Consider the following 26,997-nt stretch of genomic DNA (forward strand, 5'->3'; position numbering starts at 1 on the left):
ACAGGAAAACCAGAGGAAACAGGGACTGCCTGTTCATTCCACCTTTGTACCTCTTACCTGTGGATATTTAGAACAGGAGCCAGCCTCCCAGCCTCTGCACAGTTTGAACATCCTGTCAGAATCTGCTGGAAATATTCAAAGCATAGTCCAGAACCCCCAAGAAGGAGGGCACGGGAATCAAGTCAGAGAGGACAACCCCTGGTTCTTACACACGCACCTTGCCTTGACGTGGCTTAACTTTGGCTTCTGGCATCTGTATGGAGTCAGGTGAAGTGACATAGGCTGGCTCTGCCCTCTGACTTCTCAGTCTGCTTCTCACACTGTCTCAGTTTTGACCCAGTTCTGGTTCTGATGACCCCCCACCACCACCTTTGACCTAGTTCACCATTTGGAGACAGTCTGTCAGACAGCCAAGTTCCAATTCTGCCTCCAGAGTCCTCCTTGCTATAAATCCTTGGGTATATTTAACCTGTCTCACTGGAATAGGAGGAATAAGAATGCTGTGAAGGGGGGCGGAGGAAACCCATGACGACTGCCCCAGGTAAGGGCTCAGGTGGTGGGAACCCTGTGACCGTTCCTTTCTTGGCTTTGTACAACCAAGCAAAGTCTTTCTTAAGTCCTCACTCAGACTTGTGATTCTAGCATCAACCTGCCCACAGGCTTAGGAGCCCCCATTCTCTCTGTGCCAGTCCCCTCCCCATCCTACCTGCTGCTGCAAGCTATAGTGACGTTTGTTAGGTGAAGTCATTTTTCATGCCCTTAATGGACATGACTGGAGTTCATTTATTTCTACGCTGAGTTCCCTCTCTGGATTCCCCCCAAGGCAAACAGGAAGCAGCTCACAGTAAGGACCCTAAGATCAGAAGCCCTTTCCAACCCCAGTTCCTCCTAGAGCCTCAGAATTTTACAGAACATGGAATGGGAGAGGTGAGGTGGATGACTGACACCTGCAAAGAAGCATCCTTCCTGAGTCCGGCTGCCTTCCTTTTCCTATAGTATCAGTTGGTTAATTGGAAAGTCCAACGAAAGAGAGGAACCTCACATGGTCTCTTAGGAAGCACAAAACTCCTGAATTTTCTTTTCCAGCACTTTTATTTTCTGACATTACAGGAAAATTGACTGTGTCCCTGGGTGTACTGCCTTCTACATGTGCTTGATTTTATCAGTAAGCCTCTCATCACTGAGAAGGAACAAGAAACTAGCATCCTTGTTGCATCTTCAGTCCTGCCTGAACCTCACAGGGGAGAGGTTCCTGAGCCAGATATGTTTATGCAGTAGGTGACATGAGCTGAGTTTTGCTGCTTGATAAGAATGAGTCCAGCAATCTCAAACTCAGATACCTTCAGGATCCAGGCAAACCCACTTACATAAGTATTTCAGTATAAGGCAATAGGAGTGGGGTGGACTGTAGGAAATGGAGCATATACCTGTCAACCAGAGGACACAGCCACTTCTCTACTCCAGCAATTACTATGGTTCAGTGTTGCTAGATTTTCTGACTGTTCAAAAGAAGTCAGAAATTAAGGTATTTTAAGTTGACCTCTGATTTTTAAAAGGTTAAAACAAGGTAAGCCCCCAAATACATTTTTAGGTCAGATAAGACCTGAGGCTGGCTGTGTATAAATTCTTACTTCAGTAAATGAAAAAATAGAGTAAGGAATTCCTGAGAGAGGACTTGATATTCAAAGGCACAACCTTGTAAACTGACTCATGTTCCAGAAACTGCTTGTTGCTTTGCAGAGTTAGCAGGTGGAGAAGAAGATGATTAGGACAGACAGGCAGCTTAGAAAGGGTCTTCTGTGCTCTGAGGAGGAATCTGAACTAGATTTTGAAAGCTAGGGGGACCCACGAGGGAAGATTGAAGAGTTTAAAGGAGAGAGAGTCATGTTCACTCTGCATTGCAGAAAGCAGGGACCTACATGGGAGGGGCTGGCAGACAAGCAGCCCCTGCTCAGGGGCAGAAGATGCAGGCCACAGCAGCAACCCAGGGTGAGGAGTGGGGACACCAGCAATTGCTTTCCTCAGGTGTCTGAGCTCAAATCTGAAGGTGGGGGACCCTCATAGGGGAAGCATGCTGAGGGGCAGAGGGGAGCATAGACAGAGCCCTGTTTCTGAAAGATCTAGTTGGGGTGCCACCCTCTGCAAGAACACCAGGAGAGATCAGGAAAGAGAGATGGTGTGAGGTATATGGAGTGAGCCAGGGTGTTAGGAATGAGGTATGCAGGGGTGAATCAGAGAGTCACCAGCATATAGATGGACAATGGAAGTTGGGGTATAGCATCCCAACCATATAAGGCAGCATTTGGAGCAACCCCAACATCCAGGGAAAAGGATGGGAACAAGTGGAGAGAGAAGTTCAAAGAAAACCTGGAGAAAGTGTCACTATAGGATGAAGGAGGAAGAAGTCTATGGCCTAAAGGATAGTTTAGGGGTCTCACTCAGTTCATTGACAGAGCAAAGACTTGACCTGAAGCCAGCCTGTGGTAGGACCTGCTCAGGAAGGGACCAGACCCCACTGCAAGAGGTCTCTACACAAGGGTCCCATTGGGGTTCTGTTCTGCACAACCTTGTGGACTGTGGGCACGCCTGGCCTATCTGCCATGTGACTTTCAGATGTGCCTCTCCTGTGAAGAAAATAAAATGCTCAAGTTATTCTCTGGCAGACTCCCTTCTAGGCAGGGTCCCCAGAACATCATCTGAGAAAAACAGCAGAGCAACAGGAAGCATGGTTTTACCAAGGTTAACCCTCACCATTTTCTCTCCTCCATCACTTCTGATGTCTCCCTAAAGGTCAGCACTGTTGAAAAGCAACTGCCCTAGGGACAGCTGTTCCAAGAGGACTGGTCAGGCTCCACAGGCAGGAACTGGTTTGTCTGGGCAGTAACGTCACCTTCAACAACACTGCAAATGACATGCGCATCTGTGACATGCACAACTTAGAGGAGGGAAAGTTTATTGTGCTCATGGTTCAAAGGTTCAGTCCATGGTTGGCGGGGTCCATTGGCCCCGAGAGAGAAAGAATATCATGGAGGAAAGGCATGGTGCAGGAGGAGCGTTTCTCTGTTCATGGCTGACCAGAAAGGAGGGAGAGGAGGGGGAAGGGACCCTCAGGCAAGATGCATCCTTCCAAGGCATGCCCAAGTGACCCACCTTCTCCAGCCATGCCCCATTTGCCTGCAGGTACCACCCAGTCGGTTTTCTCAAACTGGGACGAACCGATTAGATTGCAGCTTTCACAATCCAGTCATGTCTCTGGACATTCCTGCATCAACACAGGAGTTTTGGAAGGGATACCTCATAGCCAAACCATAAGGGCATCTTTTTAGGGCATCTCAGTTTAGTCCTACCATTGACAAAGACATCAGGACTGAGAGAGGTTGAGAGCAGCAAAACCAGAGTCCATCGGGAACCAGAAATCCAGTCTCCTAACTGATGGTCCTCCCCATCCTCCTTTTTTTCTGACACTGAGTCTTCCTGAGTAGTGACCATAAAGGCCACCAGAGCAGAACATGTGGCCATTTCCCTATGACCAGCCATGGTCATGAAGGAGATACATCAAACACCCAGAGAAAAGCAACTTCAAAGTTTTCTCCAGCCCAGGTACCCTCCAGGAATTTTCTCATGAAAGACTGCAGCTGACGTTAATAGGGATGCTGTGCCTGAATGCAGGCCCATCAAGAAGGGAACAAAAAGGAAGGAAGAAAGCAAGGTTGAATGCAGAGGCCTTTCAAGTCCCCGCCAGGCAGGTTCAAGAGCAGAGCATGGCATGTTGGACAGGCATTCTGTATCTCTTGAAAGAGCATGGATTTATCCATACTAGACGACATGAATGAAATGAGAAGTTCTCGGGGTTGCCAACCTTTCAGTTAAGGTTTTGTGGCAGTATACTTCTTCTACAATAAAAAAGGGGGAAATGACAGTTGAGGTTAATGCTGTATATGCAGCAAGAGGCCCAGTGACTGTCATTAATGGAGACTAAATAACTGGGCAATGGACGATTCGGTGAATTTTCATATGAAACTGTTCCAAAGTATAGCTTTTAATGTCTGGGCCATGTTTTAACCTTATTGGTATGATGTACATAGAGAGTCTAACTTGAATATTTTCTTAATTAGCTAACCAACTGTCTCATAACTTATTTGTTGAGTAACCTTTGCCTTCCTCTTGATTGTTTGGTATGCCCTTTACTGTCCATTAAATTCTTAACTGCCATAGGTTAAAGGCAGGTGCAGGGACAGCCTTCTACAGGCACACGAGGTTTGGCCACCTTTGGATCACCATCTGAATCCCTGTTCTGTGGGTTTACTTGTGGGGTGACCCTGGAAAATTCCATAAGCTTTATGAGCCTTGAGTGTCTTGTGTATAAAACAGAATAAGAAATAAGAACACTAATATATCAGCCCTCTGGCACAGTGCCTGACACATGGTAGGGCTCAAGCAAATGAAGTAGTCATTGATATTTTAATTGGTCTGTTGGAATCTGCCTCTCCTTCACATGCTTGTCTGGACTAAGGCTTGTCACCTGGGATAATTTAGGTATCACTCTCAGGAAGTAAACCTTGTTGGCAGGAAGGAGACATTTAGTTTGGAAATATATAAAAAATTATGACAATGTTTTCTACTTGGAAATTTTATTAAACTATCACTTTAAAAGAAAAAAACTATAGGAGGTAATACTGAACAAAATCTTATGGATGTGAGTATAAAGATTTTAATTGTGGAAACTTCCACGAGGGCAACCAAAAGAATCAAGGAGGTATTTTATGTCATTGTAAGTGGACCCTTAAAATGTTGCGAAGAGATGATTTAACATAATGGATTTCTGAGCCAGAAGGAATCTTGATTCCCTGTAAACTCAACCCATCCTTTCATTTGGGATTATCATTATGTCTCTTCACAAGAGCAGGTTTCCTCCACAGACTTCTCACCAGGGATTTGCCTCTCTAGTCTTAAAGTGGAGAAGCTCTGCCCAGGACCATGTGGTGATCCAGGGAGAAGGTACACACCAGACCCAGATCCAGGACAAAGGAAGTGGCCACCATTGCTGAACACTGATGGGGTTCAAATAAGATAGCAGCTGAGAAATGCCATTGCAGAGTGTCATACCAGAGCTCCTTGGATGGAGTGATGGGGACACAAACCAGATTGGAGAGGAACAAGTAGAGGATGGAGTGAAGAAACAGATGATCAGTGTAGACATGTTTCAAATGTGCTGGTGAGAGAGAGAAATAACTGAGGGGAATATTAATAGTAATTAATAATATTATTATTATGAATAGTATTTATTATTATTATTTCTTATTGTTGCATAAAATTGAGATAATATTGAACAAACATATATTTAAATGCTCTGAATGTGAGCCGGCAGCACAGCATAATAATTAAGATCTGAGCTCTTCAGTCAGACTACCAGGCGCAAGTCCTGGTGGACCTTCTCAGTAGCTCTGTGGGCCCAGGCAAATTTTTCACCTGCCCTGAACTTCAGTTCCTTCATATGTAGAAATGGATAATCATTCCTGCCCCTCAGGACAACGGCAAGGTACAAATGAACTCATATGAAATGTGTGGAGCCTACTAATGTAGCCCAAGTTACATTAGTCCCAGGGTAGATATCAGAATTATTACATAGCTAAAGAAAGCTGTTGAAGACATGGAAGAGAGAAAATGTGGCCAATAATAAGAGTCTCAAAAGGCAAGATGGGACATAATTCAGAACACAAGCAGTCACTTGCGTTGGATAAGAGGACAGCTGGTGTCTTCATTGTAACAAGAGAAAGGCGGGAGGCTGAGTCCCATTAACAAATATTTATTGACCCCTAGAGATACTGTGCCCAACACTGGGGATGGCAGCCACAAGACAGGTCCCTGAGTTCATCATAAAGCTTACATTCCAGTGGCAGAGTCTGACAATGCCTTTAATAAATGAATATAGTTATGAGAAGATTAAAGCCGGGAGTCTGGTAGGGGGAGAGCCACAGTGGTCAGGCTACATCGAGGCTATTTTAAATGGAGGTTCTGAAAATTGCCCTCCCCTGCCTGCCAAAAGGTAACATTTGCACAGAGATTTGTAGGAAGAAAAGCACTCCATGGGGTTACCTGTGGAACAGACATTCCACAGATAGGGAACAGCTAGTACAAAGGTCCTGAATCTGGAGGTTGCCTGGGTGTGAGTGGGTGAGCTGCAGGTAGAGCAGCAGGCTTTCCCTCAGTCCCCTCTAAGGCAGGGAGTGGAGTCCTCTTTCTACAGAAGAGGGACACCTTCAACTTTTTTGATGCATGTCTTCATTTTGTAACTCTCTCTAGAGCACATGGACTGTGCAGGAAATATGCCTTTGTGGCAATACTGGGACGAGCAGGACCCCAGACTATGCTTGGTTGCAGTCTCTGTGATTCGTGGTGAAGCTGAATGCACGGGACAGTAGTAGCTGAGGGTAAGAACCACCTGTTGCAGGTGAGGACCAGGACACCAGGACGCACACAATAGGCCCAGCTCACCCGTAGAGCAGGAGGACTAAGAAAAGTCTCCATGGCCACAAACATCTTTAGAAGTCGTCTTCTCTTCCAGCTTTTCACCAGCTCCAGCTCGATCAACAGCATACATATGGATCACCTTGGAGTTTTAACTGCTTCAGTTAGTGAGTTTTTGAATGGTAGGGATTTTAGAATGCAGCATAATCTTCAATGTCTGTATGTAAAGTCTGTCTCTTTCAAAAGAGACAGGAATGTAAATCAGAGGACAAGCCTTATGTGAATTAATAGTGCTAGCTAATGTATCTTCCCTGGTCAGTACCTCCATTTACTCTGAAAGTGTTCTCATTTGGATAAAAAAAAATTATATTGTGGACCCTCTGGTTATAAGTGACCCACAGTTTCATGATGAGAAAGAGGAAAGATCAGGAATAAGGATGGTGGGAAATTCTTGGCATCTGAGTGACTTGTTTACTTGCATTTTGATGTGCAGATGCCTGTAAGTACTTTTATGTAAAGACTAGGAAAATTGACTGGAACATAATCAAAGCTCTAGGTTCTAGGGGATGTTTTCTGAAGTTGAGCAAAGGAGAGAGCCAAGAGTGAACTGGCACCTTTTTGTACACCAACGAAAGCTGATTAACAAGCAAAAGTTTGGTAAAATCAAAGCAAATGGACAAATCAAATGAAGCTAGTATTTAAGTGAAAAAGAAGAGATAGCAAGAAAAGTGCTGAGCAGTTGATAAGGAGAGCCCGGGATATGAAAGACAGCATGAGCTTGCTGACTTAACACTCCCTGTTGGCCTCTGCAGCACCCTCCCAGTGCCAGAGATTTCAACTGTCATGGAGACACCACTGTCAAGGCTGAAAACTACACTCATCTCCAGAGCCACCAAGGCCAGCAGTACCTCAGTATTGATGAGGTTCTAGCGCAATAGCACAGGATATGACTTGCAATATATGAACAAGTGTCCTAAATTATTTTGTGCATGGCAGGAAATCTGATAGGTCTAACCTGATGGGCAAGAAGTTGAATGTTTGGAACAGGAGGAAAGCGTTGGCTTGGGTAGCACAGATAATAAGCCTACATTTGTGCAAACAACGTACTAGAAGTGTCACTTGTTCCTTGTAAAACTGAGGCTATTGCAAGGGGGGCTCCTGTGCTGTCATGTTGGGTCCTCTGGCGATACAGAAGTGACCATCGAGTTCCAACCTTCAATATTCTCCATGATGGTTCTCATACTGGTGATGATCTGGTAGGGCAGGAGCTCATGGTCCTCCCTGTTGGAGCTGAGACTTTAGGAAAGCCATGCTTAACCATAAGGAAAATATGGCTAACATGACTTCTTTATGGAGCACAGAGGAGCATCTTTCTCCTCACATTCTAGTAAGGGGTAAGCAACATTCTGTAGCTCAAAGGTCACACCCAGCCACCTGCCTGTTATCATGTGGTCCTCAAGGCAAAAAATGAAAAAAAAAAGAATGACTTTTAATATCTAGTGATTTGCAACATGTGGTACAACCAACTGTTCTAAATTTTTGCATTTATTCGTTCATATAATCATTCCAACAACCCTGGGAAGTAGATACTATTACTCATTCTATAGAGGAATAAACAAATGTAAGCTTATCCAGATAGGATAAGTAATAAGCTAAGATTATCAACTAGTAATTATTTGGGGAAGAATTCAGACTCAGAGCATCTTATCTCAGAGCTTGCTCTATTAACCTATTTTCCCATATGAAAGGTTCTCAACACCATAAAGGTAGAACATAAGTTCCAAAAAAGATTTGGATAACACGTTCCAGAGAGTTGACAGGAGAGAGGATAACAGTGTCTCTGAATCAAAGGAAGGCTTAGCAGAAGATTGAGCCCACATGTCCATCATCATGACAGGAACACCAACTCAGAACCCCAATTATCAAAATCTTACCCCACAAAAAAGAAATTGCATTCTTCTCATTATAAACCCCGGGAAATGTTTTATGTATGAAAAAAATTAGAGAATTATTATTATATTTTTAACATCATCAATAAAACATTTGTGGAAATGTTTCTCTCTTATTACTTAAGGACATGCATAGTATCTTCAGTTTTTCCTCTTGGCTTATAGAAGCCTAAAATACTTACTGTTTGGCTCTTTAGAAGAAAAGTTAGCCAACTCCTCCCCTAGAGGATGCAGAGTCTTAGAGGTGCCATGGAGTTATTGGCAAGGACAGCTACACTTAAGGTGGAAACAGCATGGGCACAATCCTCCAGATCTTAGAGTTTCTTCAGGTCTTTGGAAAATATGACCTTGAACTTCAGGTCTCCGAATCACCCCAGCAATCACATCACCATAGCCCACCTGGTAGAAAACTATAAGGCTTCCATCGAGGACTACCCAGCAGTAACCACTGAAAATTCCTTGAGCCAGGATGACTGGGAGGTTTAGAAGAAAGTCTCCATTAGTGCTGATCATACCATGAGGTCAGTAATCGTCTCACTGGGACCAACCCAGAAGGAACTGCAAAGATTACAGGGGAGGACTCATGCCAACTGCCTCCCACTCACAGTAGGTGATGAAGTTATCATTGCCAATCTCCTAGTGAGGACCCACCCTGGGTTACTCAAGGCTGAGGCCTCGTGCTCGGAGCAAGTACAGGCAACTCCTCAAAGGGAGGAGGAGATGGGCAGCAGAGCTCAATTTGCTGGCAACAAATTCAGAAAGCTTCTAGCCAGATGAGCTCTGGGCAAGGATCCCCTGAGCCACCACATACTAGTCAAATATTGGGCCCTCTTCTGCCTTCAAATCACAGGTCCTTAGCTCTGGACACTGCAGGGAGTAGGGAGTGCTTTTCCCTCCAGAGAACATGATGTTCTGCCTCTTACACCTGTCTCATAAAACGCCAGCCTTTGGATCCAAGCTATGTGAATGAACTTGAAAAACGTGACATTAAATGAAAGAAGCCAGATACAAAGGAAAAAATACTGTGTGATTCTACCCATGTAAAATATCTAGAATAAGGGCAGGTGTGGTGGTGCACACCTGTAATCCCTGCAGCTCCGAAGGCTGAGACAGGAGGATCAAAGTTCAAAGCAAGTTCAAAACCAGCCTCAGCAACGGCAAGGTATTAAGTAACTCAGTGAGACCTTGTCTCTAATAAAATACAAAAATTGGGCTGGGGATGTGGCTCAGTGCTTGAATGCCCCTGGGTTCGATCCCTGGTACCCCCCCCCAAAAAAAAATGTCTTGAATAAGCAAATTCATAAAGGTAAAGAGAGAATGGAATTGAGGTAACGGGGCAGGGAGTTGCTTGATGAGTTCAGAGTTTCTGTTTGGATGATGAAAAAGTTCTGGAGAGGGATCATGGTAATTGCTGCACAATATGAATATAGCTATACCACTGAACTGCACACTTAAAAATGGTTAGAATAGAGCCAGCCATGGGGGTGCATGCCTGTAACTGCAGCAGCTCAGGCTGGTGAAGCCGAAGGATCACAAGTTCAAGGTCAGCCTTGGCAATTTAGCAAAAACCTCAGCAACTTAGTGAGACCCTTGTCTCAAAGTTTAAAAGGGCTGGGGATATAGCTCAGTGGTAAAGCATCCCTGGGTTCAATCCCCAGTAATTACTGAAAAAAAAAAAAGCTACAATGGTAAATTTTGTGTGTATTTTACGACAATAAAAAATTGGGGGACAAATCCTTTGAAACAAAATAAAACTCCTAACCCTAGCTCAGTTCATGAAATTCACCCCAAATCATCCTTTTCACCACTTTTCTCCCTACCACATGTCCATGGGGCCATACACTTATAGTGTTTCTGGTGTCTCTGCAGGCAGTGGTTTTTATGCACAAATTAGAAAAAAAAGCATTCAGTATCTTCCAAAAAATGTGAAGGAAGAACCATCTGCAAATCCATGAATTGTGCTTTAGTTTAATCTCCTACTCTCAAGACTAATCAAGTGTTTAAGTTGGGTCCAGACTCTTAATTAAAGCTGTCAGCTCCTGAAAGTGCATTTTCTGAGCCCAACTCTCCAGTGAAAGACTGCAAACGTGGGGAACTCTTAACACAGCGAGACGGTGCGTTTTACCTTGCCTGCACACAATTGTGCGTGGTGGACTGGATGAGAAAAACACATTGTACCCCACAAATGCATACACTTAGAATTTGTCAATTAAAATAGTAACAGACAAAATAAGAATTTAAAAAACCAGTTGGGCTCGGATGAAGAGCTAACCAGTTTTCAGGTTTGCTAATTGCTTTTCACAAAAAACAGATCCAACTGTGCAGGGTGTTATGTTTTGCTATCAAACTGTTCTTATTTATTGCCTTAGTTTACAGTATACACTCTACTAGGAAGGACTATCATGTCTGTGATAGGAAAGAAATTGACTTTATAAAATGGAGACCTTTAAAGTGCTCAACCTCTGTCATCACTATGGCTGGAAATATTGTAGAAGGGTCAAATGGACAGTTGTTATTACTAATATTAGACCTTGTTTTATGGAGTTCTTTATAGTGTGCAAAATGCCTTCCCATATATTTTCTCATTTGGATGATCTGAGCATCTGTGTTTGTATGATTTCAGCACTTTGCGAATTATCTTTAGCAAATTTTTCTCACCTGATCATCTTCTGTCACTCAACCAAGCAGGTAGCAGCTTATTTTAATAACATTTGAGACAAAATCTAATTAGTAAAAAAAAAAAAAAAAATCCCTTGTCAAGTCATGTGATTCATTCTAAAGCCAAACTTCTGCAGTCTTTCTTTGAAAGATGGTCTTCCCCATCCTATCATCACGGCACAGACTTCATGAACCTACAGGAACAGGGATGCTAACTTCAGGGAAGACTCCAGAAAGCCTTCATTTAAGGTTGAAGTTCAACTGGATCCACAGAGCCCCAGTTGGGCCAGGTCATGTGCATTGTGCAAAGCTACAAAAGTGAACAAGACAGGGTCCTGCCCCGTTTTAATATAGGTTTCATTATTATTTAGGTGTGGGAAGGCCAATAAATCAAGAGATGACTGCCATTGAAAAAAATGGTTTGTTATACTCCTGGACCCCCGGAGGAGGGGGACAGCATACCAAGTCATGGCCGGGGCACACAGGGAAGACCAGGGTAGACCAGGAGGCAGAGGGAGGGGGGAAAACTGACGGGAGCCTTTACTGAGGTTTTGAGGTTTCCATAGGAAGAAACGGGCAAGGGAGGGTAAGCAGACTTAGGTTTGGCTAGTTGGAATAATTCTAATGGGTTCTGGGGTTTGGGGGCTGTCCCTAGTTGCCTGGAATCTTGCCTTGCAGTGATTAAAGAAGGAGAATAGTGGCCCTGAGAGACAGCCCAATAAATGAGTTGGTGGGGTTATGGGCTGTGGCTTGGCAGATTTGTATTGGAAAGACATACTCCCAGGCCAGTCCTTTACTGTTTCCAGGACTTGGCTAACCCTAGTAATCCCTCCAGGGTCATCAAGGCCCCAGATGTCAATGCATCAGAACACAAAAAATAAAAGACATAGTGAATCCTATTGTCAGCAGTTACCCTGTGGGTGGAGCAGCCCAGGCAGCTGACTCTGGCATACAAACCCAGGCCTCGATCGGTACTCTCTCAACCGTAAGAGGAGGCATTTAGACTGTGTAAAGGGCAGGATTTCTTTAAATCTGTGGGTTGTGAAATAGTTAACTATGAAAACAAGGTGACAAATGCTGTAACGGAGTGGAGTGCTCTGGGAGTAGAAGGGAAAAGTAGCTGAAAACTGAAACTCAGGGTGGTTGTTAGGGAGGTGCAGGGGCTGGGTTTGGGGGTCAGCACGGAATGGTGTTATGGATAAGCTGGCCAACAGGGTGGAATGGGGGATCTGGCTTCTGAGAGGCACCAGATGAAAACCAAAAGTCAGAGGAAAGGTCCTCAATTGAAGGCCATTTCCCCACGGCCCCAGGGGACACTGGTGATGTGTGGAGGTGATTTTCATCGTCACACTGTGGGCTGCCCGTGGTACCCAGTGGATGAGGCGGGATGCTTCCGAGTATCCTACAGCACACAGATAGCACCCTCAGTCCCAACCCCACCAAAAAAGAAATACCCTAACCCAAATATTGAGAGAGGTAAAGTTGGAAACCCCTGCACTGGTGAAAATACAGGATATAAAAAATATAGGGATTTGCGATGCCCAAGTCAGCAGGCTTCAGCTTTCCAAAAGAGAAAGAGGAGCCAGGTGTTAGCAGGACATTTGGTTCCCTCTCAACTTGGGTGTCAGGGGCTTGAGGCAGGGGAGGAGAAATGTTGGTCCAAGAGTACAAAATTTCAGTTTCAGGACGAATAAGTTCTGGAGATCTCGTGTACAATGTGGCGACCATAGCGAATAACACTGTATTGTATACTTGAGAAATGCAATCAGGTGGATCTTCGGTGTTCTCACCAACACCAAAAAAAAAAAAAAAAATCAAAGAATGACAAGTCAGATGATGGATATGTTAATTAGTTTAATTTAATCATTTCACAACGTGTATACATATATCAAAACATCACATTGTAAATCATAAATGCACAGAGTCCTTAGTATCTGTGGGTGATTGATTGCAGGACCCCCTGCAGATACAAAAATCCAGGGATGCTCAAGTCCCTTGCATAAAATGGTGCAGGATTTGCATATAACCTACACACATTCTTTGAAATACTTGAGGTCATCTCCACTTTGAATACCTAATCTAATGGAAATGTTATGTTAGTAGTTGTTATGTTGTATTGTTTAGGGAATAATGACAAGAAAAAAGTCTGTACGTGTTCAGTACAGAAGCAATTTTAAAAAAAAAATTTTTTTTTGATGTGAAGTTGGTTGAAGCCATGGATTTGGAGGGTTGACTGTATATTTAATTTCTATTTGTCGATTATACCTTAGTGAGGCCAAATGGGGAACTGACTCAAAAACAAGAAGAATGGATCTTTGTATCATCTCTTAAAGCTGTACTGCATGAGAGCAAAACCTGTATATGTCCAGCTTTGCTAGAATCCCAAATGGGTATTCATCAAGAAACTTTTATAAAATGAATGATTTTAAAAAATTCAGTTGGGTGCAGTGTTGGCCTCACCTGGAGCACTCCTAGATTTGGGAAGAATCACTGAGCTGGGCTTATTGAGGTTTGCTTTTTGAATAAGCAGTTTTAGGTTTTTATGAAATCAGATCTGTCTCCATTCTCTATTATTTCTTTGTATCCTTCTGAATTAAAAAAAGAAAAGTCTTTCACATACATTCATCAATCTTCATCAGAGACTCAATAAGTATTACCCTTCTTTTTCTATTAATTTCTTATGGTTTGCCTCCTTTAAATACTTAACTATTCAATCCAGTCCTTCCCCCAAGGGTGTGCAGGTACTCCTGGTACTCCTTGTGATAATGTAGATGATTTTAGGAATTCCGTGGTAAATATTTTTGAATTTATGGTTTTTGAGAGTTTTTTAAATGAGTATGTAATCATGATGTCAAACCCGTGTTTCCCAGATGGAATTGTTTAGGATAAGGGCAAATTTTTAAAGATGAGCCTTTTTTTTAAAACTTTTATTTAATCAATTTATTTATTTATTTTTTTATTGGTTGTTCAAAACATTACAAAACTCTTGACATATCATGTTTCATACATTAGATTCAAGTTGGTTATGAACTCCCATTTTTACCCCAAATACAGATTGCAGAATCACATCTGTTACACATCCACATTTTTACATAATGCCCTATTAGTAACTGTTGTATTCTGCTACCTTTCCTATCCTCTACTATCCCCCCCTCCCCTCCCCTCCCATCTTCTCTCTCTACCCCTTGTGAGGGGAACGGGAAAATAAACAAGGAGAGAAAAGATGAGCCTTTTTTAAAAGTTAAGTCATTGACAGTGTGTGGGTGATAAATAGGGAAAGCTGTCCACAGGGAAGTGGGAATCACTGAAGTTTGGGAAACACTGGCTAAATCCCTTTAAAGCTTGTTCTGCTGTCTAGAGAAGGGGGCCAAACTGATTTCCTCCCATCTCACCTCAGATTGTTAACCAGCTACTCCAAACCAGTAATTAGAATTCTCTTTGACAATGATTTTTTAATCACACATCAATTCTTCAATGCAGCTTTTCTGGGTGATCTCTTTTGCCTCGTTAACCTTTCATTAGACTTGGGCTATTACTGTGCTTTTAATTATTATACTCAGCTTGATATCTGACCTAGCAGGTTATCTCCACAAGGAGGGCTGATTTTGAGGGCTGGGGTTGCAGGGCTGGGTGTGAAAGGATGATGACCTGTGGGGCAGCACACCCAGCAAAGCTGAGTGGACTCTGGTTACAAGGGCCAGAACTGGCTGAGCATTCCCAGACTCCAACTGGACAGTACAAGAGCTCTGCCTCCCAACGGGAAAAGGAGAGAGATCAACTGAGTAGCGGCTGTTAAATTAAAATGGTACTGTGTCTTTGAGAACTAGATTTGGGGGGATGAAATTTAAAATCTAAAGGGACACCAGGATAAGACACTGGTGAGTCCTGTCCTGTTGTCCAGACATCTGACTGTGAAATGGGAGGATATTGCCTGTTGCCAAATAATGTTGAAAAGACATTTCAATATATCCAGAAAATACACGCGTATGTAAACACACACACACACACACACACACACACACACACACACACATACATATACATAAGTACCCTAATTCTAAGGAAAACAGCTAGAAAAATCCAGACTCAAAAATCAGTGTAACTAGACCTTAACTTTGCCCCAAAGAATTCTCATTTAATCATAGAGTTCCTACAAATGCATGGCTTCTGAGGGATTGTAATTGTTTCTTTGGGCCACATCAATACCTTGACTGAAAGGCTAAATAGACCTTTAAAAAATGAGTAAACTACAAAGTATTTCCCTAAACCACACACTCTGTAAATTGGTGGGAAATGTTTTTTTTAATTATTAAAAATAATTAGTCTTACGTACAACTTTTCTAAAACATACGCGGGACACAAAGTGGGGTCCCAGGGACACGTACATTCATCTGCCCTGAACCTGCATGATAGCAAAGTGTGGTGATGAAACTGTGTGTCAGGCAATGGAATTTGACAGAGTTAAGTAGAAGGTGGGACTGGAAAGGGCCTTAGAACACTTTTCCTCCAAAACCTTCTCCACCAAAGGAAAGAATAAAGGATTCCCTCCCCACCTTCCTCCTGCCCCAACCCCTTGCAAGGTGACACCATTAACATTATTTATCCAGCTACCACAAAGCAAATTGTTGTCACAGTTGGTTATTGAGTTAATCTTTAACTGCTGAGTTAATCTTGCTGCCTCTGTTGAAGTTCTGGTGTCTCAGGTTGGGAGAGAATGTGGTAGACATCTTTTTTTTTTTTTTTCATTAGTCAACACTATTTTTATTTACTCACACACTTCTCAATATTTCACTCACCATTCCTTCTTGCATATCAGAAAGCCTTTCTAGAAATCTTATTTCTTTTTTTAATTGATTTTATTTCTAAATACATAACAGCAGAATGCATTATAATTTTATTACACATATAGAGCACAATTTTTCATATCCCTGTTTGTATATAAAGTATGTTCACACCAACTCATGTCTTCATACATGTATTTTGGATAATGATGTCCATCACATTGCACCATCATTGCTAATCCCTTGCCTCCTCTCTTCCCCTCCCACCCCTCTGCCCTATCTAGAGTTCATCTATTCCTCCCATGCTTCCCCTCCCTACCCCACTATGAGACAGTCACCAAGCCTACATCTTGGGAACAAATTTTTACTCCTCACACATCAGATAGATCACTAATCTCTAGGTTATATAAAGAACTCAAAAAGCTAAGCACCAAAAAAACAAATAACCCAATCAATAAATGGGCCAAGGACCTGAACAGACACGTCTCAGAAGAGGATATTCAATCAATCAACAAATATATGAAAAAATGTTCATCATCTCTAGCAATTAGAGAAATGCAAATCAAAACTACTCTAAGATGTCATCTCATTCCAGTCAGGATGGCAGCTATTATGAAGACAAACAACAATAAGTGTTGGTGAGGATGTGGGGAAAAAAAGGTATAATCAAACATTGCTGGTGGGACTGCAAATTGGTGCAGCCAATGTGGAAAGCAGTATGAAGATTCCTTGGAAAACTGGAAATGGTACCACCGTTTGACCCAGCTATCCCACCCCTTGGTCTATACCCAAAGGACTTAAAAATAGCATACTACAGGGACACAGCCACATCAATGTTTATAGCAGCACAATTCACATTAGCTAAACTGTGGAACCAACCTAGATGCCCTTCAGTAGAGGAATGGATAAAAAAAAATATGGCATATATACACAATGGAATATTACTCAGCAATAAAAGAGAATAAAGTTATGGCATTTGTGGTAGACATCTTACCACGTATGAATGAAAGCAACAGTGGGAAGGAGCTGAGTCATGCTAAAACAGATGCAGAGTCATGTTAAAGCAGGTGTTGAAGAGTGCTTAGTAGTGCTAGAATAGAGGCTGCACCGTGCAAGAGCAAAGGCTAAGTCATGTTAAAACAGACTCTGAGTCATGCTGAATCCTGCTGTCCTGTGTGATTAACCGAGGGAGACCAACTCCAATGGGGTTTATTTCCAGGCTCAAATGGGAATCTCAAATGAGAACTTTGGTGCAAATTCTAAGGGTTCAAATGGGAAGCAGGGGAGGAACTGGGAGGCCCACCCCCCTGGGCTATGGCTGGGACCAGGATGTTGCCCATTCTGGAGAATCCAGAGTGAGATCTCGTTCTCCCTCTGTAGGCCTCCAGGTGAGCTATGGGGTCTCCTGGTGATTGAAGAGGGCTTTGCAAGGAAGAACTGGGTTTATAAATAATGCATTTCCTTTGTCTTGCAGGAATTCTGGAGGCAGAGGTACAATCAGATCAGCTGTGAACAGCTTACATAGCAAATCTAATAGGTTTGTAAATTAGATTTTGTGTTCATTTGTTTTTGCTGTAAGGCAGCTATTAATCTGCTTCTCCTCTTTGCTGGATGGTGCCCTTCTTACTTAGCAAATAGATCTGTTTCATTTCACTTTGGTTTTGCATTTCCCTAATCACTTTTGGGGGGAAGCTGTCGATGAAAGATCACATGAAATGGTCTAAGGTCCAGAGGCTGTGGAGATGGCTAAGAGTTACTTTCTGGAGAAGAGCCTACCTACTTTGTAGAGCTTGGGCCACCAATGAACTTACTTGAAACTTGCATTTTTGCTGAGCGGTGGAGACCCTGAAGGAAACCAGGACTTTAACCCAGTTTTATTGTGGTAGATGGCTTGTTCAGGAGGTTAAGATGGAAATAACACATTCAAGATCTTTGCTGAGACCCCTTAAAATATGTAGGGAGTCAACTCAGTAATGTTAACCCTGATCATTGAAGGTGCACTCTGAATTCTGAAAGAGCTTTATTGTCTTATGTGATGTGATGATGCTACATTGGAAGCCTTGGGACAGAGCTTGACTAAGGCACAGACTGATGCAGGGGAGCATGCAGATAATTTGCAAGCCAACAGACCCAGGATTGCCACTGGCTGTGATTGCACTGTGCTTCTAAGTCCCCTTCTCCACCAATGACAAGTGCCCCATACCTCTGACCTTCAGTCTCAGAAGCCCAAGCTGAAGGAGCAATGGAGGAAGTGCCAAGATACTTGACATAAACAAAGGCCACTGCTCGAACTGAAGTTTTTGTCTTGCTTCTAAATGTCTTATTTTATTCATGCTGGGAATGAGAGGTCATATTATTCAGAAGACAAGTTTGTTATTTGCCTTTCCATATTTTTTCTTGGCTCTTTTGACCTTAAGAGACCTATCAAGTACATCTGTCCCTGACCCTGTGTGACTGACTTCAGAAACTGCCCCTTTTGTCCTTGACATCGTTGCTTCTAGATCTCGAGTGACCTCTTGACCACTTGAAGCTACCATGCAAATATTACAGAAATAAAGGGCAAGGCCAGGTGTGCCTAAATTCCTCTCTGTTCCACTGTGGAAAGATGCCCCCTTTGGGAGAAACAAGATCCTTCCCCTCAAGGCCGAGCCCCCATGGTAACTTGCAGAGGTTTGGGCTTATTGAGTGGGAGAGGTGGAAACTGTCTTGGGAAGCCAGGTAGCCCTGGATTCAGCTCCTGAGTTTGCTAGCTAGGGCCCCAGGTAAGTAGTGTCACTTTCTGCACCTCAGCTTGCTATGCAAATAGAATAATAATGCAATACATTATTGAATGTAAGGGTTTATGAAGATACTCCAATGATACTTGTTATTATCACTGTGGGTGTGTTTGTGGTATGAGAAAATGGTGACTCAGGGTGTGTTTTGGGAGTTGGGAAGTGACACAGCTTAAGGCTGAAACATACCCCAGGTGCCACATAGGGGATCAGGGAGAGCACTGAAAACAGAAGGGCACATTCACTAAAGTGGGATATTTCAGCTCTGCAGTCCAGCTGTGTTTGTATGACACAGAACACACAAGAACTCCTCACAGAGGCAGTCCCTGGGGATATCTGAGACATATAACAAGAGAGATATGTGTGAGACATATAACAAAGAAGAGGCCAGAAACCCAAAGTGACTTTCCCACATCCTACAGCCAGGTAGCGACAGAGCCAGGGTCCAGTAAGTCCAGTAAGATTTTTCAGCAATGCAAGGTTCCATCCAAGGTTACAGTAGAAAGTAGGGACAGAAATGGGATTTGGCTGCTCTCCAGGGCAGCATTTATCTCTTCCCCTTTCCTGCTTTCACCACCTTGTGTCTCAAATACGTCTGAAAAGCCCTTCTGGAAGTCTCTGAGCAGATCCCCTCTTCAAACCTCTGCAATAGCTTACCTCTGCAGGTGCCTCTTTCCTGAGCAACACTGGGCCCCTGCAATATGCCCTAGTTTCTGGGGAGCATCACAAGGACTGAATCCACTTAAAGCCATGAGATGCTGGGCCCTGGTCACTTATGAGAGCATCAGCAAGCCCTTTAGGCTTGTCCTAACAAGTCCTTACCACTAACATTACAGCATCTCTGTCATTTATACTACTGTAAATTGTGGTAAAGCTTAGGGTATTGGGATATAACTGCTGAACCCATAATCCCAAGGTCATTGCCCCTGCCTGTGGTCACAGAAGTAGGCAGTATCAAAAGGATGCAGCCATACCAGTTCCTCCTGAAGCCTCATAAGAGAGCAGCCAGTGGTACATGCAGGGAATACCAGTGGTCCTTTTAGAACTCTAAAACCTCAGGGCTGGATAGTTTCCTCTTCTTCACTCTCCTTCCATAAATAGGGAAACTATGGCTTCAAGCGGTAAAGCGATTTATCCATATTCACACAGCTTATGAAATCCTTCCACTCTACTCTCTGCTTTCTTTCATGAAAACAGTAAGAATTCTAAAGGGTCAGCTTTTCGGTTTCCTCTTATAGAATCCTTTAAGACTGCATGATAGAAGTCCACCTGCCTTTTATTGTCTGTCCTCTGCAAAGTTACATATATTTGGATCTGAGATGAGTAGTAGCATCCAGAGGAGACAGGAGTATTGAGGAATGGAGGTGGGTGAGTGGGAGGAATGAGAGAGACAATATATACACCCCCACATGGATTTCTCCTCTACCTGCAAAAAAAAGGAAAAGGAAACATTGGGTTTAGAGCTCACTAACAGGATTTCATCTCTTTTAACTTGGAAAGGACAGAGATGTTTGGTTTAGACTCTTTAAAGTCCCAGGATTCAGCATCACAAATCCACTTATCATTCTAACTGGGAGGACCTGCTGTCAGCCCAGACAAAAGGAACTTCGGATGTGACCCAAATGCATCTGCGTGCATACAGCAGAAGGCAGCCTGGCTTTCGTGCTGCCTTTAAAGATATAATTGTAGCCTAGTTTCTTAGAAACCTACTAGCATAGATTTCACGTCTGTGAATTCAAGTGAGTCCTCTAATGCCCGGTGTTACTGAGTCAGGTGGAAAGATGGTTTATACCCAGAATTGTGATCCATCCCAGGCACACAAAGCCAGTCAGCTCCTTCATCCACTCCAAGCTCCCCCAGGATCAATTTCAAAGTCAAATTCAACACTTATTTATTGAGCACCTGCTATGTTAGACCATGAGGGAATGTAGGAATGTGTACGAGAGATTCCCGGCTTGCATTCTAGTAGGACAGAGAGACACCGCATAAATAACTCTGTCACCGGCAGATGTTTCTTGTGTCAACAAAAGAGTGATGGGAATGTGGGGGAGGAGAGAGAAGCTGCAGTCTACAGAGACCTTGTCCTGGCATAAGCTTTTGTCTTCTCTTTATTGAGTTTGCAAGCCATTGTATGATGCTTTGCAGCTAATAGAACTGTTACTTGTGGAGTTTCTTATCAATAGCTTAAATAGGAAACATTACTATTCTGGTGTGACTGCCAGGTTTCACTGGGAGGAAACATTGAGGGTGGAGGGGTAGAAAAATAGTATTATCACCCCCCTTCCTGTCTCTAAGAATGTATGTAGGTTATACCCGAGGGAGAGAGTTTGTGCATTCTAGAAGATAAATAGACTTCCTTCGCTTCTCAGGTAATAACTGCAATTTTGCTCTTCTGAAGTTTACATTCAAGCTCGTGCAAAAACAAAACTATTAGACTTGTCATTGGCATGCTAACAGATCATGTCTACCTTCGTCTTTACTTATTTTTTTCCCTCTTTCCAGAGCCGAAGTTGTAATAAATGGCTCCTCATCTCCAGCTGTCGTTGACAGAAGTAATGAAAGCATTAAACACAACATCCAGCCAGCTTCGTCCAAATGGAGACACAACCAGACGCTCTCTCTGAGGATCAGGTACTGGTAATTACCTATAGGACAAGAGGCAGGCTTGGCCTTCTCCAGTGCAAGCCTGCAAATTGTCCCTCTCCATCATCTAAAGAAGTAGAATAGAAATAAAATGTTTACCTCCTGCAGAGACAAGCTTCATCTGTAAATGATCAATTGGAAATAAAACCCAGAGTGAGCCCAGCAACCTGGCATGTGTACATAGCAAATTGGGCAGAGGAGGTGGCAGGAACTCCCTGCTGAGATACCTGGCTGAGGCTAGGGCCATAGAGCACCTGGGAAATGGAGGCCACAGGTGGCCTCTCTTTCTCTTTCAGCCTGCCTGTCATCTGCACCCCTGTTTGTCCTCCTCTTGCCCATGGTGAACTGTTCCCTCCCATAGTTCTTGTGGCTTGAAAGCCTGCCCCTCTCCCACAACATGAAAATAAAAACCCTTAGCTGAGAGACCCAGGAACTGACATGACACCTGATCCTGAAAACAGAAGTCTGTTTCTCCAGAGAGTAGGATTGAGGAAATGTGGAGAAGAATTATAATTGCAACATCTCTGGACACTTAGTTTAGATGTAGCCATGATTGACCTAGCAAATATTAGTCGGTATAATCTATTTGTTTCCAAGCATTGTGTTGCCATCCCAAGGTGCTGACATGAATCAGAAGTGTTAGGCAGAGAAACACAAAAAGAAGCAAAGACAGGGCAGAAGAGGAGGACATACTCGTTCGGTGGTATTGCATCTTAGCAACAGGTGGAAACAAGGAGGTGGAATGAGGAGCCCGCTTTCATTTTGCAAGGGGTCTTAGAGGACTGCCGGGAAAGGCTGGTCTAGAGCACCGGGCTTTGAAGGACAACTTGGAGTTTTCCAGATGTGCCAAGCCACATCCCACATGCACAGAGATTGAAGTCTGATGTGTGTGTTGGGTGCCGCAGGAGCACCAACAAGGAGTGAGGAATAGAGAGATGGAGATGAAGGTGAAGGACAACCAGGACCAGCTAAGGAGAGCTCTGATGGCCATCCAGGCCATCAGCATGGGGAAGGAGTGGAGAATATGCACCCGCAATGTTGCCACACATCAGGGAGTTGCTCCTTCAGGTAGGAAGTGCCCCACTCCCTAGCTCTTGAGGTTTGTTTGAGGACATGAGGGGTACGGTAATAGAGAGGAATGAGATCTATGGGTCAGGTAGCTGGGAATCCATCTGAAAGAGATGTCCTTGGACTCCACCATCCGCCAGCCTCGCACTCCTTCAGTGTCTCCTCAGAGGCTGTGTGGGGAGGTCCTCCAGCCTTGTCAGTCTGCCCCCTGTGACCAGGGCACCTGGAGTCAGCAAGACCACCACATAGTTCCCTTTGACAGCCACAACAAATTACCATTAATTGATGGTTGGAAACTACAGAAATTAGTCTCTCATGGTCTGGAGGCCAAAATCCTGAACATTCCCACCAAGAGCTATAGGTGAGGGACCCCTCCCTCCTCTTGCCTCTTCCAGCTTCTGGGGGCTCCAGCTCACCGTGGGCAAACTGGAGGGTTGTCACAGAACAGGGGTGCAGATGCCAGTCTCTGAGGTCATTCTTACAGGGTCTGCTTAGTCTCATCTCCTGTCTCACATAGGATACTGTCATTGGGTTTAGGGCCCACCTGGGTAATCTAGGGTGATCTCATCTCCAGATCCTTAATTTAATTACATCTGCAAAGATCATATTTCCAAATGTAGGTAGGTCACGTTCACATGTTCCTGGGGTCAGGAGGTGAACATTTATTTCTAATGGTCACCATGTACAGCACCGCTGTACCTATTAGTGAAATTCCCCTGGCAGCACAACCCCAGCTGCAGTTCTCTCTGGCCCTTCCTTTTGCCACTGGGCAGAGAAACACACGTGCACACTCTCACACCCACTTGCCCACACACGCTCCCGCACTTTGCTTTCCAAGACCAGACTGTGGCCTCCATGGGGATCCTGGAAACACCCGGCTATCTTCAGAGGAACAATGTGTTTTCACCCAGAAGGAAAAGGAATCTCCCTCTATTTCAGTCAGTTAATCACCAAAATTGTTCATGATAAAAGATTCTGCAAGTGATTTGCAATGATGCTTAATAATTGATAGTCATTTCTCATAATTAGTTAGAAATTAATTCCCTCACAGAGGTATTTATTTATGGGCTTTCTAGGGATTCTCTTTGCTTTTAAATACTTTGGGGTAAGTAGTTGCAAGGGTTTTAGTAATTTCCAAACTATATGAATATGCCGAGTTATGTAATCCTTGGTAAACCTAGTTTTTTTTTAAAAAAAAAATAGCACCTGTTTTCCATCAAAAGGAACAAATTATTCAGCAAGGGTGATTTCCCCTGTATAATAGCAAGAGATCAGGGCCACAAATGTGGAAAGACAAGTGAATGGAGAATGTCATACCCGGCCAAGGGTTTTAGGTACTCCTTGGCCATATGAGAGCCCCCCACACCTGGGCAAATCACAGCCCCCCTCAGAATCAGGATGCCTTAGGTGTCAGCTGGAGCTTCTGAAGTTTCCATAGTTCTCAAGTGACTGATCGTACAGCCTCCTGTGATATTCACAGGCTGTGCACATCTCAAATCCAGCAGCCTCTTGGGCTTCAGCGTCACCCTTTGTACAATGGGGCAACCATCCTGCAGATCCTCACGTTTGAAGACAGCATGAGCATTCTGTGCCTCCAAAGCTCTGTGGGAAGGGAGGCCAGCATCCCTGGGTCTGTCTAGATAGGGGCTCACCACAGGAGATGAAATTTATTTTATTTATTGAGTAGCCAATTCCTTTCTCTTTATGGCTTGAATTATCTCTGAAGATTCATTAGGTAATTTAGGCAGCTGCCTGGGATGCTCAGGTTCCTGGAAGAAGGCTGTGTGTTTTAAGTAAAACTCCCCTGGGGATTCCATGAGGGCACCCTTTCTTTCCCTAATCCAAGCCCATCCCTTCTCTTGGGCTTTTCTAGATGATTCTAGAACTTGCCTTCTAAGTCAAAGGTACCCAGGACTAGACAGCTGCCCTTTGATCACCTTTGTTCTGAAACACCACAAAGGAGCCTTTCTCCTTTGTGGACCAGGGAGATGGTGAGATTCACAAATCCTATTCCAGGTGGGGGGAGCCAGAGACACACCCTATACAATGGACGAGCCAGCAAAGTGGCAGGCCACCTTCTCAGTGTCTCAGAGAGGAAGGGGTGGTACCCCTCCCAGTACCAAGTTCCCATTCACCCCTACTTGGCCTCTCTGCCCAGGAAGGCTTCCATGAAAGAAAATAAGCCAATGAGGATTGAAGGCCTGTGTCGTCCTGGCTTAATGTCCCTAGTTCAGGACTCCCTCTCACATGGTGGCACTGAATCCTTCTGAGAGGAGTGTGATGCAGGGGGGTCAAATGTCTGAGTTTACCCCAAACTAAAACATTTCTGGGACAAGGAACATTCAGTGCCATACGTAAGCCTGGATGGTGGACCTCCTTCTATCCTGGGGCCTTCTGTCCGTCCTGGAACCCATCCTAGAGGGTATCTGAACTCTTGTTATTCTCTACCTGCTTGCTGGGGTACAGCAGCCCCACACAGTGACATAGGACAGGAAAATCTGGTTTGGCAAAGTGGGTCTGGCAACATAGAGACTTTCCTCATGCATGTTTGGTTTCCATAGGAAGCAAATATTAAAGTTCTTGGATGCTGAGAAGGATATTTCCGTCCTCAAGGGGACCCTGAAGCCTGGAGACATTATTCATTACATCTTTGACCGTGACAGTACAATGAACGTGTCCCAGAACCTGTATGAGCTGCTCCCCAGAACCTCGCCCCTGAAGAACAAGCACTTCCGGACCTGTGCCATTGTGGGCAACTCGGGGGTCTTGCTGAACAGTGGTTGTGGGCAGGAGATTGACATGCACAGCTTCGTCATCAGGTAACCACCTGCACTGGTGCCCAGAGCAGCAGGTATACTGACGCTGAGCATTGCAGTTGTCCCAAAAGATTAAACAAGACACATTGGTGGGCTTAGTCCCTATTCTCAACCTTGAATGCACATGGGAGCTACTTGAGGATCTTTGTCTCCAGTGTCCAGACTTTACCTCCAACCAATTAAATCATCTGGGGGATAAGGGAGTCAGGGCAGGTATGGCCAAGGGAGCTCCAGGGATTCTGGTGCACAGCCAAGGCTGAGAATCACTAACCCAGAGCAGTGGGAAGCAAACTGCCTGTTGTTTTTTAAAAATATTTTTTGGGGGGTGGGGTACTGGGGATTGAATCCAGGGATGCAAAACCACTGAGCCACATCCCCAGCCTTTTTTGTATTTTATTTAGAGATAAGGTCTCACTGAGTGATTTAGGGCCTTGCTAAATTGCTGAGGCTGGCTTTGAACTTGTGATCCTCCTGCCTCAGCCTCCCAAGTTGCTGGGATGATAATCATTTACCACCACATCCAGCCGTCCCCACCCCCATTTTTATAAATAAAGTTTTATTGGAACACAGCCACTCTGACTCATTTTCACATTGTCAATGGCTGCTTTCTTTTCATGATGCAGAGTTCAGTAGTTGGGCAGAGCTGAAGCATTGTTGCTAAAGCAACACAGAGAGTGTATACCCTGCAAAGCTGAAAATATTTATTATCTAACACCTTTTCAGAAAAAGTTTGTTAACCTCTAAACAGAGCCTGGCACAAAAGGTTAGTAAGAAAATCTCCTGGCTGACTTGGATTGTTGGTCCCAAATTGGCAAAGCTCTTTATAGCATCCTGGAGGGTGGCACTCTGCTAGTAACTTCATCATGCTGTAGTCAAAGTCTGAAGTGAGGGAGTGACAGAGAAACTTGGATTTTGTACTTGACCATCATTTTCTCTAAAATATCAGTTCTCATTTTTCAGTCTCTGGGGATGTTTGGACTCAGTTTGGACCCATGGCCAAGAACACCTGGCCCCAGCCCATTCAGACTTGAAAACAAGGCTTTGCTGTCCCCTGGTCAAAAGTAGGACACTTGGAGCCTCAGATTTCATTCCAAATAGCTCCTGGCCCAGGAAGAACCTCACACTGTGTCTCATGTTTCTGTTGGGACTGTCCTGATGCAAAGAGAGTCTTGTTCCTGGACTTTGGGAAATGATCTGATCATAGAATTCCTTGAACCTAAGGACATGGGAAGGAACAGGTCTAATTACCTTAGTATCCCCTAGGACTGGAGAGCTATCACAGTCTGGTAGCCAAAGTGGCTTCCATTTTGTTCATCTTTGGCAGGTCTCTTTGCCTCTGGTATAACCAAAGGCTTAGCCCTTAGTTTTCAAAGTCCTTTAGGCTAAAGACTGGTTGGGGGGAGAGGAAGGAAGCATGGTGGATCTTTCTGACTGAAGGCCAGAGGAGCAAAGGTGTGGTGGGTGTTATTGGTAAGGCCAGATTCCTTCCCAGGTGCCGAGCAGGCTGGAAGGAGGCCTTGCTGGTCTCATGGAACACATATAGGCCATGCCTCTTTTCTTTGCCACGAAAATGACTTTCAACAGCAAGCTTTCTGTGTTCCACCAAACCCTGCCTCAGGAATTTCAGGAGGCAATGGCTCATTTTGGCTCACAGCATCCTCTTTGGCACATCTGGTAAATAGTGTGGTTTCTGGCTCTGATGCCCATTTGTCACATGGCTCAGAGCACAGCACTTGAATTGTCTTTTGGGGCTTCAGTTTAACTGTCTGTAAAATGGGTCACCTGGGCTTGTTTTGAGTTCTTCCATTATGAATCCTGTCCAGGCTGTAGCCCAGTACTT

The 26,997-nt window shown here is 44.1% G+C and overlaps 1 protein-coding gene and 1 non-coding gene across 2 annotated transcripts in view; both read left to right on the forward strand.

The window, feature by feature from the left end:
• St8sia2 (ST8 alpha-N-acetyl-neuraminide alpha-2,8-sialyltransferase 2) overlaps positions 1–26,997 on the forward strand; it is a 71,008-nt gene that overhangs the window by 18,656 nt on the left and 25,355 nt on the right. The window contains exons 2-4 of the mRNA XM_078051218.1: positions 17,331–17,393; positions 21,133–21,261; positions 24,903–25,160. Of these exons, the coding sequence (XP_077907344.1) occupies positions 17,331–17,393; positions 21,133–21,261; positions 24,903–25,160 (450 nt within the window). The remainder of the gene's footprint in view (positions 1–17,330; positions 17,394–21,132; positions 21,262–24,902; positions 25,161–26,997) is intronic.
• LOC120887099 (small nucleolar RNA U109) lies at positions 3,763–3,901 on the forward strand. The gene has a single exon (XR_005730261.2). It is a non-coding gene; the product is annotated as a small nucleolar RNA U109 (small nucleolar RNA).

This window comes from Ictidomys tridecemlineatus, chromosome 5, assembly GCF_052094955.1.
Source record: "Ictidomys tridecemlineatus isolate mIctTri1 chromosome 5, mIctTri1.hap1, whole genome shotgun sequence".
Taxonomy (NCBI): domain Eukaryota; kingdom Metazoa; phylum Chordata; class Mammalia; order Rodentia; family Sciuridae; genus Ictidomys; species Ictidomys tridecemlineatus.